The sequence below is a fragment of the Microtus ochrogaster genome, chromosome 5 (assembly GCF_000317375.1).
Source record: "Microtus ochrogaster isolate Prairie Vole_2 chromosome 5, MicOch1.0, whole genome shotgun sequence".
In the NCBI taxonomy this organism is placed as follows: Eukaryota; Metazoa; Chordata; class Mammalia; order Rodentia; family Cricetidae; genus Microtus; species Microtus ochrogaster.
In genome coordinates, this window is record NC_022012.1 from 79,961,396 (window position 1) to 79,975,261 (window position 13,866).

The window sequence follows — 13,866 nt, forward strand, 5'->3', positions numbered from 1 at the left end:
GAGAGAGAGAGAGAGAGAGAGAGAGAGAGAGAGAGAGAGAGAGAAATAAGTAGAAGAAAATTACATCAGCTCAAATGACAAAACTGACACAGCACCTTACCACTTTCTATCACCCTGATGAACATCTGCATCTAAGCCAGAGTAGTGTCCTCCAAAACTATTATAATCTTCCTCTATCTTTTTCTCTGATATTTTCCAGTGGTGGGGACTGAACAAGTGATTTTTGCTTGCCAAGCAGCCACTTTACTACAAAGTTATATTTAGCCTAGACCAATTCTAAATTTCTGTACATATTTTCTTTGTGGTTTCCATGACACTTACATAAGGCATCTTATAAATCTATGCTAAGTTGATATGATGTGCGTGTGTGTGTGTGTGTGTGTGTGTGTGTGTGTGTGTGTGTGAAAGAGAATAGATCATATACATATGTGGGGGAGTAATGAGCACTTATGAAGGCCAGAAGAAGACCCCAAGTGCCCTCCTCTATCAAGCTCCACCTTTTTCTCTTAAGTAAAGGTTTCTATAAGATAACAGGCTCCAGAGATCCTCCTGTCTATCCCAGGTAGCATAGGGCTTATAGGTGAATATAACCATGCCAGCTTTTTATATAGGTGCCAAGGATTTGAAGCCAGGGATTCTCATTCTATCTGATGAGCTTTTTCCTCAGTCTGTAAGTTTATAGTTTTAATTGCACAGAAAAATTCTAAAATTCCTTCCCCAATTTTTTCATTGACATCACAACTAGCATCAATCAGCATGTGTTCACTGATTCTGCAACTATAATTACTCTTAATAACTGTCTTTTAATTTTATATTAAAACTACAAATGATTTATATACTACCTTGATAATATTCATGTCATCATATTTATATATTTGGCTTTACCCATGAATTCTATATTTTCATTTTCTTTTCTGCCATAGAGCAAGCATCTTTTTTGCTACAACTTAAAGAATTCTTCCCTTGTATTTCTTGCTAGGCAAGTCTACTTGCAATAAATTACCTCTGCTACTATTTGTATGGGAAAATATTTCTCTCTATCTTTAAAGGGTCTGTTGAGTGAGGGGAGTGGGCCTGCTTTTCGTCCCACCCGGCTCCTCGCACGGCTAGCATTACACCCAAAATAACAACACACAAATTGTATTCATTTAAACACTGCTTGGCCCATTAGTTCTAGCCTCTTAATGGCTAATTCTCACATTTTTGCCTAACCCATGTTTAGTAATCTGTGTAGAACCAGTCTTACCAGGAAAGATTCAGCATGTCTGACCTGGCGGCTTGCTTCATCGCATCTGCCCTGGAGAGGAAGGGCATGGCGACTTCCTCTTCCTCCCAGCATTCTGTTCTGTTTACTCCACCCACCTATGTTCTAACCTATCAGGCCAAGCAGTTTCTTTATTAATTAACCGATGAAATGGACCGATTGATATATGACACTCCCACATCAAGAGTCATTTTACTGGACACAATATTTTTGCTAAGGAGTTTGTTCCTATTGGTATGTGGAACTCATCATTCCATTCCCTTCTATTCTGAAAAGTCTCTACTGAGAAATCTGCCATATTGTATAAAGCTTCCTTGTATACAAGTTCTTTTTTCTTTTGTTGCTTTCAAAATGTTTGTGTTTGACTTGTGACAATCAGGTTATAACATGCATTTTTAATTTTTCTCAATAGTGTGCTTTGGGCTCTAATAATTGATGTCCATTTCCCTCCTTAGATTTGGAAAGTCTTCAGTCATTATTTCTTTCAAATTCTTGTCCATCTCTCTCATTTCTCTTTCTGGTAATTCCATATAGCATATATAATGTCCCAAAAACTTCAAAGGCTCTCTTCTCTTATGCTCTTTGTCCCATGCATGGATCATTTTAGGTGATCTACCTCTGAGGTCACCAATTATTTCTCTTACTATATTAAGAATGTTATTCTATTGAATATTTCAATTCAGGTGATATTGTTCAAGTCCAGAATTTGTGTTAGGTTCCCTTTTACTTTTCCCTTGTTGCTGTGGGATAATGTCCTTAGACACTGTAAAGATTTGTCACTCATATTGGTTTAATAAAATGTTGACTGGCCAGTAGCCAGGCAGGAAGTATAGGTGGGGTAACAAGACTACAAGAATTCTAGGAAGAAGAAAGGCAGAGACACAGTCACAAGCCAGACTCAGAAGAAGCAAGATTGAGAATGCCTTACTGAAAAAAGGTACCAAGATGTGTCGCTAAACATAAATAAGAATTATTGGTTAATTTAAGTTCTAAGAGATAGTTAATAATAAGCCTTTGCAATAATCCAAATAGTTTGTAATTAATATAAGCTTCTGTGTGTTTATTTGGGACTGAGCAGCTGTGGCACCAGGCAGGACAAAAATTTTTCATCTACACCTTGTGGTTTCTATTTACTTGTTGATTATGCTGTTGAGACATACTTTAACTTATCTGTATCTATTTTCTTATATTTCACTGTTTTTAAGACATTATTTTAGATTTGTTATCAGGTAATTTACAGAATTTCATTTTTTAGCATCAGTTATAAGACACCTTATTACCTGACTCTTCATGTTCCTTTTAAATTTGACTTTTTCTATTAGCAAAATGAAAAAAAGCACTGCCTCCCTTGGTGTTTATGGACTGGCCTAAACAGGGAAAAGCTCTCTCTAATTAATCCATCCAACAATCTGAGAACCTCTCAAAACTTTTCTATGGGTATGTCTTATTCCCCCATTCTTCCTAAGAGTCTCCTTCTAATTGTTCATACCCATAAATAGTCACTGTAAATCATTCATCTCTTTTCCTTAGGGCAGTGTATTGAAAAGACCAAGGCACAAGATATATACTCTGCTCTTCTCCCCCACTTTGAGAAAAAAAAACTCTGATTATATATCCTTCCTCAAACTTGCAGACCTATACTGATCACTGGGAACTGCCCATGCCTTTCTTCTAAAACAGTATAGTGCAAGGGTGAAACACTGGATGCCTGTTACACTCCTCTTTACCCCATCTGAAAAGAAGTCTTGATTTTGCACAATTCTTAGTCTTACAAAACTGTGCAAACTTCAGTATGCTGCCACTCCTTTTTTTTTAGTTGCCTCTGAAAGTTTAAACTATGCAAGTAACTTCAGCAGTTGCAGCAAAATGGGTTAAAATATGTCTCTTGGGCAGTGCCCAGAAACACTAAAGATATTAAGTTTATTCCACTCATTTTAGGTTGCTTTAGTGGAATAGATCAACTGATGCAAATTCTGTCTTAGCTATTATGGAGAAAAGGGTGATTCAGAAAACTTAGATTGTTCTTTTTTTTTTAATCAAAATATCAGATATATTTATTTTGAAAAGTTCACTATTTACATATGCTTAGAAAGTTTGAATAAAGTGTTTGAGATTATATGGCAACATTAAAATCTTGACATCCACCAAAAGTTAAATAAATACAGAAATTTTGGAAATTTTTTCTAAGTTACTTTTTTATCTTTGAGGCAAAATTTTATTATGAGAATATTTTGGTTTTTTTCTTTTAACTAATTTGCAATTTAGTTTAATTAATGAATTTGTTTGGTTGTCATATAAGTAAGTACTTTTCTATAGTTCCTTCTTATTATTTCTTCTTAATGAAATATTGCCATAGAATACAACCTTCTTTGTCCCTGATAAATGGAAAACACCTGAATATCAATAAACAGATTAATGGGTAAGAACTGGTTTTTTTGTTGTTGTTTTTGTTTGTATGTTTTTTGATTTTTAGAGACAGGGTTTCTCTGTAGCTTTGGAGCCTGTCCTGGAACTAACTCTTGTAGAGTAGGCTGACCTCGAACTCATAGAGATCTGTCTGCCTCTGCCTCCCGAGTACTAAGATTAAAGGTGTGCACCCCTACCACTGGGCTATTTCCTGTTTTGTACTGTGTGGGGATCTGTATCATTTTACTGGATTATGTATTACTCATAAAAATCTATTGCTGTGTACATGATTGTTAAATCAATGTTTATGCAAAGGATGAGAGATGGGGTTTATTTTCAAGCTTTTGGGGGAGGGAGAGAGGAGTAGGGAGGGGGGAGGGGGAAGGCTGTGATGTGTGGGAGGAGGGGGAGGGAAATGGGAAACAGGGAGGAGGCAGAAATTTTGTTCAACAACTAAAAAAACTAATAAACAAAAAATGTATGAAGCAAAAAAAAATATGAACACTTCATGAATTTGTGTGTCATCCTTGCACAGCAACCATGCTAATCTTTGCACTGTCCAAATTTTACTATTGTGCTGCCAAAGTTATTCCACTATCTTGCTGATGCAGGAAAAAAACAAAAAACAAAAACAGCCTACCATTGTCTTCCTGGGCTCTGTTCCACCACATGATGACAAAATGAAAATTTCTGAGGAAAAAAGCCAAAATAAACATAAAGTTCTTCCCGTGTACATCTGTTCCTTCGTGGACCATCACCTTTAGAGATCCTTGCCAAAAGAAAACAGAGCCAGCCAGGGCTAGAGAGACCCCATCTCAAAAAAATAAAAAAGCAAAGGAACCTTTAAAGATCCTGTCTATGTCAGCTGTTCTCCAGTGCCTGTAGGCAGTGTTTTTTCCATACTTTATCTGGGTTTTATAACTTCTATTCTTTATAACGACCCTGCTAGATGTCTAGATACAACAGTTAATTCTATGTAGCTTTCTATGATTTATATCCAAAGTATCCCCATCCTATTGTACTTATCTCAGCCATTTGAATAGACTAATAGCTGCTGTTATTATTATTATTATTTGGTTGATATCAGTATTTCCTCTTTTGTTTTTCACCCTTTATACAAGAGCACAAATAATTTCCTGCATCAGCTTCCACGTCACACGTTCACAATGTATCTATGTCTCCATGACTGCGGACTCCAATGCCTACGCACTCTCCAGTTCAAATCTTTCTTAGTTAAGAAGCAAATACTAATCAAATTTTATAATTTAAATTGAATTTTTAAAACTTAAATAAGTTTGTAAGAGGACATGACAACAACAGATACCTTAAAAAACACTCTCAACACATACAACAATCAGTGTTAGCATTTGCTATGTTTATTTCTCATCTCTTTTCTGTGAAGATTAATTTTTTCTTTTGTTGTTATTATATAAATGTCTTTTAAGATTCCATTCAAATTTTTTTATTTTTTTAAATAGATGTTTTTTTTCTCACATAATATATTCTGATTACAGTTTTTCCTCCTTGTACTATTTCCAATTCTTCACCACCTCCCTCCCATCCAGATTCATACCCTTTCATTCAAAAGCAAACAGGCTTTCACTTGTTTGTTTGTTGAGACAAGGTTCTTCTGTAACTTTGGAGTCTGTCCTTGAACTTAAGCTGTAGACCAGGCTGGCCTTGAACTCACATAAATCTGCCGGACTCTGACTCCTGAATGCTGGGATTAAAGGCCTGTGCCACCACCACCACCCAGTACAAACAGGCTTTTCGTGGACAACAATAAAATAAAATATAGTAAAATAAGATATAATAAGATAAAACAAAACACATTAGATCTGGACAACACAAACAGAAGAAAACGAGTCCAAGATACAATGCACAAGAATCAGAGGCCCACTCATTCATACATTCAGGAATTCCATAAAAACACTTAACTGTGGTAATACATGTATTTAATTCCAGCACTCTGGAGGCAAAAACAGGCAGGTCCTGTGGGTTGAGACCACCCTGGTTTACATAGCAAATTCCAGGCCAGTGACATAGAGAGATATTGTCTCAAAAACAAACAAAAACAAAAATTTTTGTTTTTCAAATGTGTGATTAATGTATTGATTTTGCATAATAATGTTTTTTGTCCACAAGGTATACCTTAGATTTTTAAATCTCTACTTATAAAAATTTTAAGTTTCCTTCACTTTGAGATGAACAGTGAAATGACAAATTCATCTCTAATACCTAGTCTATAAATAATTAATTCTCAAAATCTTACCTAATGTATTTATAAAGGATACTATATATTAAACTGCTCTGATAAAATTTAATTAAAGGTATTTATACAGAATATGGTTAAAAATTAGAATTTGGGATTCTATATAATAATAAATGCAGATTTATTTTTATATAGAATTATTAGAATTTATATTAGAACTATATAGAAACAGATTTTAAAAATAAAATCCTGCCAATAGTAATTTTTAAACTATGAACCAAGTCACACTTCTGCTGCAACCTCTAATAATTATAAATTAACATTTAGGCTAATTACTCACCCTCTATTACTGACAATTGCCTTCTTCAAATGAATGTAATTTGCAGGAAAGATCCCCTGTAAAACAAACAAAAAGTTCAGTTAACAAAACATAAATTGTTTAAAAAAGAAAGAGAATGGAAATGTAGTAAATAGTCTATTAAAACAACCACTTTGCACATGAAGAATACAGAGTTGAAGGAAGAGCATTAGGTTGAGATTTGATGACCATGTATAACTAGATTGTAGATTTCAGAAGAAAACTACAGCCATAAACACTTCATAAATAAAATGTTCAATACTTACAAAGTAGGAATAGTCTATCAAATGACCCACAAGCTACTGTATTATTTACAGGTCATTTGTGTTCAAAATTCACATCACTATCTTATCAATAACTTAGAATTATCTAGCATTGAGTTACAGAAACAATTTTAATACATTCACTAATATTGAGGTTCATTTAAGAATTCATCAGTTTGGAAGATTTTATAAATAGTTCTTCTTGTATTCCTTTTAAAACTATTTTCATTTAGTAAGAAATACATTTTTATTTTTAAATTATATTTTAAATAATTATGTATGTGTGTGTGCACGCATAACATGCATGGAGGCCAGAGGACAACTTGTGGGAGTCGAGGTCCTTCTGCTATGTGGCTTGAATTCAGGTGGTCAGGTTTGGTGACAGGTATCCTTACCAACACAAAAATATATTATGTTAAAAAGCCACTTCAGTTTTCCAATCATTTCATTTTATCCTAATAAAATCGCTTCAAATAAAACATGAATGGCCTAAATATTCTCATCCTTTAACCCAGAGTATAATAAATTATAAAGTCCACCAATAACATATAAGGCCATCAGCAACTTAACTATAGTAATTCATTTTATATAATGGCTCATAATAAAAGATAACCTGGACAATGACAAGGAATATTAAACATGAGAGAATATAAAGGCTTACACTGCAGAACTACATGCAAAAATAACTAAATGAAGCTCACATATATGATATTTATTATTCAAGAAAAGCGAGGTAGAAAAAATAAAGAAGGCAACTACATATTAATAAAAGGAACAATTCATCAGGATGTTATAATGATTGTGAAAAATTCCAATAAATATAAGGGTTTCCCAATAGCATAAAATAAACACTAAAGCACATTATAAGACAGTGGAAGGCTTCACTGCCTCACTCTGAGCGTTAGGTGGGTCCTTGCAACTCAAAACAGTAAAGAAACGTCAGCATTAAATAATCATACAATCAGTACATTTTATTTACCACATCTAACATAAAAAATACACATTCATCTATGCGGCCTAGGGAACTTTCTCTGGTATCTATTTTTATCTAGATAACAAAAAACTAAATACTATAGCCCAGTATCTTTAATGAATATATTTTAAAAATTCTCAACAAAATATTCACAAAGCAAATTTAAGAACATAATATCTTACATCACTGTCAAGCTGTCTTCATCTCTGAGAAGCAAGGTTGGGTTCAACATATGTGAAGTAATAAATGAATTACACCATACAAAAAAGACATAAGGACAGAAATAACATAATCATCTCAATAGACACAGAAAAACTAAAGCCGGGTAGTGGTGGTGTGCGCCTTTAATCCCAGCACTCCGGAGGCAGAGGCGGATCTCTATGAGTTCTAGGTCAGCCTGGTCTACAAGAGCGAGTTCCAGGACAGGCTCTAAAGCTACAGAGAAATCCTGTCTCAAAAAAAAAAAAAAAACAAACAAGGGGACTGGAGAGATGGCTCAGTGGTTAAGAGTACTGACTGCTCTCTCAGAGGACCTGGGTTCAATTCCCAGCACCCACATGGCAGCTCACAACTGTCTGAAGATCCAGTTGCAGGGGATCTGACACCTTTGTACCAATGCACATAAAAAAATAATATTAAATAAACCATAAAATATTTTTAAAAAAACAAAAACAATACCATTTCACGATAAAATCCTCAAAAATGGGACTAGAAGGAACATACCTCAATATAATAATGGCTACATTTGAAAAGCCTATAAACTAACATTATACTAAATGAAGAAACTGAGAGCATTTCCTCCAAAATGTGAAATAACACAAAGTGGTCCACTCTTAATGTAATGCTCAGAACTTTAGTTAGAGAAATAACAGAAAAAAATAAAAGGGATATAAGTAGGACAGGAAGAGGTTAAATCATTCCATCTGTAGATGGCATAATCTAATACTTAAGGGATGCTATGGATACCACCAGAAAACTCATAGCATAAGAAGACAAAAAGCAACATCAAAATCAGTAGCTTTTCTATATATCAATAATAAAGTGGCCAATAAAGAAATTAGGAAAGATAATTCATTTCAATAGCTTTATAAAAATAAGGGGACTAGAGCAAAGACTCCTTAGTTAAGAGTGCTTTTGCAGAGAAATGAAGTTTGGTTCTCTTCATGTCAAGGGATTTATAACCTCCTATAATTTTAGCTTGAGGGAATCTGATGCCCTCTTCTAGGTTCTATGAGCACATATGCATGTACACATACATAGGCACACAAACATAAATAAAAAGATAAATCTTTATTAAAGGTCAGAATAAACCTCATTGTAAGATTTAAAAAACCTCTACAATGAAAACCTTAAAACATTTAATAATGACATCAATACAGTCACTAGGAAATAAAGGCATTTCATGTTTAGAGACTGACTCAATACCGTGAAAAAAATTACTAAAAGAATTCTAAAGATTCAATTCAATCCACATCAAAATATAAATGAAATTCCTCACTGAACTATATTTTAAAAAGCCTAGACTCATAGAGAACATCAATGGCCTCAAAAAGACAAAGCATTTCTTTAAAAAAAATGGAATTTAACAACATCTGACCTCAAGTTAACCAAGAACTACTGGAAAAGAAAGAAAATGCATAAATAAACCCACACAGCTATGGCCACCTAAATTTTGACAAAGGTGTTAAAACCATACATTGGAGTTGGAGAGGGAAGATAGTTTCTTCAACAAATGAGTGTTAGGAAAACCAGATCTCTATATACAGAAGAATGAAGTTAAACCTCCACTATGCATACTGAATATATATATATATATATATAGTATATTATAGATATTCAAAATTTAAAAATAGTTTATTATAAAACCTGAAATGCTGAAACTTTTGGAAGAAAATCTAGGGAAATCACTTCAAGATATATTGGTTTTATTTTAAATTTTGGAACGCACAACAGTGGGAAATAAACAACGTGACAAAAGGGATTACATGAAATCCAAAGGCTTCTTCATATTAAATGAAGCCATCTAGAGTGAAGGGCCTGGCTACAGAAGAGGAGAAAAATATTTTTCTATTATATCTCAGAAAAGGTGTTAATATAATATCTAGATATATATTTTTAAAAAACTATAAAAATCAAGCACCAAAACTAAATCTTCTGATCAATAAATGGACTAATGAACCAAAAAGATAGTTCTCAAAAGAAGAAAATGTGTGGCCAACAAATATTTGAAAAGTGCTTTACTTTACAGCTTTATGCATTACAGAAATACAAACTAAAACTCTTTAAGACTGCATTTTATCCCAGTTAGAATAACTATCACCAAGAAAACAAGAGGCAACAAATGGAGCTGAGGACATAGGAAAATAGAAACCCATATTTAGTACTGGCAGGAATGCAGACTTGTGCAGCCACTATGAAAATCAGTATTTATATCTTTCCAAAAACTAAAAATGAAACTAACATATGGTCAAACTATACTACTCCTAGGAATATGCACAAAGGATTATCAAGTCCTACTACAGAGACACTTTACACATCTATGTTTACTTCTGCACTACTCACTTATTGCTTTGAAGAGACATCATAACTATGAAAACTCTTATAAAAGAAAACATTTCAATGGGGCTAACAGTTCAGAGGTTTAGACCATTATCATCATGGTGGGACATGGTGGTATGCAGGCAGACATGGTGTTGGAGATGGAGCTGAGAATTCTATATCTTTGATCCATAGGCAATAGGAAGTAAACTGAAACATGGCATGGCTTGAACATATATAAGAACTCAAAGCCCAACCCCACAGCGACACACTTCCTCCAACAAGGACACACTAACTCCAACAAAGTCTCTAATAAGTATTGGATCCCTGCTTTTTGGGTATCCTCTGCTGATGCAATAAGCCAAAGCAAATCAAATTAATAAGATCAGACTTAATTAGCAGAGCAAAGCAACTCCCGGGTAACTCTTGAAAAGGCAGGAGAGAAATCACATGGTAGGCCTAGCAACCAGATTTTAAGTACCCGGTAGGTGTGTCTTGAGCAGCTCTGGGGAAGAGCTGACCCTTGGTGGGCTTTCTGAGGGGCAGGGTCTGGAATGGAAGGAGACCAGAACAGAGATTCCCAACAGCCACACCTCCTAATAGTGCCGATCCCTATGAGTGTATGGAGACCAATTTCATTCAAACTATTACAATCCACTCCCTGGGCCTCATAAACTTTGTAACAATACAATAATGCAAAATGCATTTAGCTCAACTTCAAAAGCCCCTATAGTTTATCATAGTCTCAAAAATATTTTAAGTACAAAGTTCAAAGTCTCTTCTGAGATTCATGCAATCTCTTAACCATCATTTTATTTAAGATTAAAATCAAAAACAGATCACCTATTTCTAACTTATAATGGCACAGGATATATATTAACATCTTAAAATGTAGGGAAGAGGGCACATAAAGGAAATACTGGACCAAAGCAAGACCAAAACCCATCTGGGCAAACTCTATACTCTGCATCTCCATATATTATATCAAGACGCTCTTCCAATCTCCAACCCGATTCAGCTTTATTGACTGCAACATACTTCTTTCTCTTGGACTGTTTTCACTCACTGTTAGCAGTTTTCCTTGGCAGGTACCCCACAGCTCTGGCATCTCCAACATTTTGGATTTTCCAAGGCAATCCAGGCTTCAACTTCACAGCTTCACAAAATAACCTGTCTAGACCTCCATGGACACCCAACACATTCCTGACCTCAGTGGCTTCCCTTAGTCATAGGGGCAAATTCTGAAACCCCTTTCTTTTATTCTTAACTCTAAAGCCAGAACCATGAGGTCAAAGCTACCATCATCTCTTGCTTGCTGGGGCTTGAACATGCTCCCCTTGTTCAATTACATCTTTACCAGCTTTCTGGTTTTGATGGTTACCTTCACTGCCGAAGTTTGGCTGTTCTTGAACTTGCTCTGTAGACCAGGCTGGCCTCAAACTGAGAGATCTGCCAGCCCCTGCCTTCCAAGTGTTTGGATTAAAGGTGTACACCACCACACCTGCCTCTGGTGGAAACTTAGCTGGGTGAAATCTTGTCCTGGAATCATCACTCCCTTTAGTCCATTTCTTAATCTGTTTATCTCCTTGAACACAAGATTTGGTTTCATTCCCCTTTCTGGTGCTCCTTTTCTCCTCAGCTTGCTCCTTTTCATTATAAATCTTCATTAGACTTAACACTAATAACCACATGACAGAGTCTATACTAGGATATTTTGAGAGTTCCTCTGCCAGCAGAATTAATCCAAAACTGTTTATTTGACCTTAGGCAGACTCTTCAGACAAGGACAAAGAGTGGCCACTTTCTTCATTAAACTATCACAAGAATGATCTCTAGGCAACATACTAAAATATTCTCCTCTGAAACCTCTTGAGCCATTCCCCCAAAGTTCAAATCATTCTCAGAACCATCTTCCATGTTCCTACTAGTATGGCCCATTAAGCAGTGCTTAAAGTTTTCCACTGTTTTCTAAATCCAAAGTACCAAAGTCCAAATTCCTCCAAACAAAAACATGGTCAGGCCCATCACAGCAACACCCCAGGTCCTGGTACCAAGTTCTGTCTCAGGTTTTCCATTGTTGAGAAGAGACACCATGACCATGGCAACTCTTATAAAGGAAAACATTTAACTGGATGGCTTACAGTTTAGAGGTTCAGTCCATTATCATCATGGTGAGACATGTTGGTGTGCAGGCAAGACATGGTGCTAGAGATGGAGCTAAGAATTCTATATCTTTGATCCATAGGCAACAGAAAGTGAACTGAGGCACCATGTGGCTTGAGCACGTATGAGACCTCAAAACCCGCCCTCACAGTGACACGCTTCCTCTGGCAAGGCCATACCTACTCTAACAAAGCCACACCTCCTAATAGTGTCACTCCCTATGAGCTTATGGGAGCCAAGTACATTCAAACTACTGCAATATCCATAAAAGATGACCAGATAATTAAAATGTGACATATATACGCAATTAAATTTTATTGAGACAGATAGGAAAATGAAATCATGACATGCACAGAAAATAGATGGACCTGGAAATTATATCTTAGTGAAGTATCCTAGAAAGAGAAATATCCTGTTTTTTATCTCATATGCATAAGACCTGCACAAGCTCAAGCCAGCCAACATTCAGGCATGAATGGGTGTTATAAGGTAGAGGGCTGCTTGTTCGTCCCAGCCACCCAGCTAGCTTAGAACCAAAATAACCACACAGAAACTGTGTTCATTAAATCACTGTTTGGCCTATTAGCTCTAACATCTTTTTTTGTTTGTTTTTTTTCGAGACAGGGTTTCCCTGTGGCTTTGGAGCCTGTCCTGGAAATAGCTCTGTAGACCAGGCTGGTCTCGAACTCACAGAGATCCGCCTGCCTCTGCCTTCCGAGTGCTGGGATTAAAGGTGTGCGCCACTATCGCCCGGCTAGCTCTAATATCTTATTGGCTAATTCTTACACCTTGATCTAGCCCATTTCTATTAATCAATGTATCGCCAGATGGCAGTAGCTTACCAGAAAAGATTTGGCATGTCTGATTCTGGCGGATTATGGTGTCTCTCTGACTCTGCTTTCTTCCTCCCAACATTCAGTTTTGTTTTCCACACCTACCTAAGTTCTGCCCTATCAAAAGGCCAGGGCAGTTTCGTTATTCATTAACCAATGAAAGCAACACATAAACAAAAGGACCTCCTACACCAAGTGGGAAAAGAACTCATGAGGCCCCACTGTTAGTAAAAGAGCTATTGGGAGGGTCATATTTCTTTGGGGTTGTGACTCTGGTAGATTGCCCATATTTTGGTGAGTGGTCTCACATCTATTTGAATGCAAGCAGCAATAACTGGCTCAATGAGTTATTGATCAAAAGAAAAAGAGGAGGAGGAGATGAAGAAGATGGGAAAGTCCAAGAGAGGGGAAGGGCCAGTTAAGCTGATACTATCAAGATACATAGTACACAGGTAAGAAATTGTCCAAGAAAAAATAAAATATTCAAAAAAGTATGTATGAGGAGCCCACAGTGAAGTTCTACTACTTTGTATATTAATCTTTTTTTAAAAAAAGACTAATACAAATAGCCAGGTGTTATGGTACACACCCTTAGACCCAGCACTTGGAAGGCAGAGGAAGGTGGATATCTGTGAGTTTGAGGCCAGTCTGGTCCACATAGTGAGTTCCAAAACAGCCAGGACTATACAGAAAGATCCTGTCAGAAAGAAAGAGAGAGAGAGAAAGAGAGAGGGGGGGGTAGAAGGAGGAGGAGGAGAAAGAGGAGGAGGAAGAGGAGGAGGAGGAGGAGGAGGAAGAAGAGCAGGAAGGAGAAGAAGAAGGAGGAGGAGGAAGAGGAGGAGGAGGAGGAGGAGGA

General features: G+C 36.1%; 1 protein-coding gene and 1 non-coding gene across 8 annotated transcripts in view; both read right to left on the reverse strand.

Moving 5' to 3' along the window:
* The window catches only part of Dock3 (dedicator of cytokinesis 3), a 405,059-nt gene that overhangs the window by 275,465 nt on the left and 115,728 nt on the right, over nucleotides 1–13,866 (reverse strand). For all 7 annotated transcript variants that reach the window (XM_026779352.1, XM_026779351.1, XM_013346561.2 and 4 more), the window contains exon 4: nucleotides 6,223–6,278. In XM_026779352.1, coding sequence (XP_026635153.1) covers nucleotides 6,223–6,278 — 56 coding nt within the window. The remainder of the gene's footprint in view (nucleotides 1–6,222; nucleotides 6,279–13,866) is intronic.
* On the reverse strand, nucleotides 4,161–4,266 carry LOC113456178. Its single transcript, XR_003377037.1, has one exon. It is a non-coding gene; the product is annotated as a U6 spliceosomal RNA (small nuclear RNA).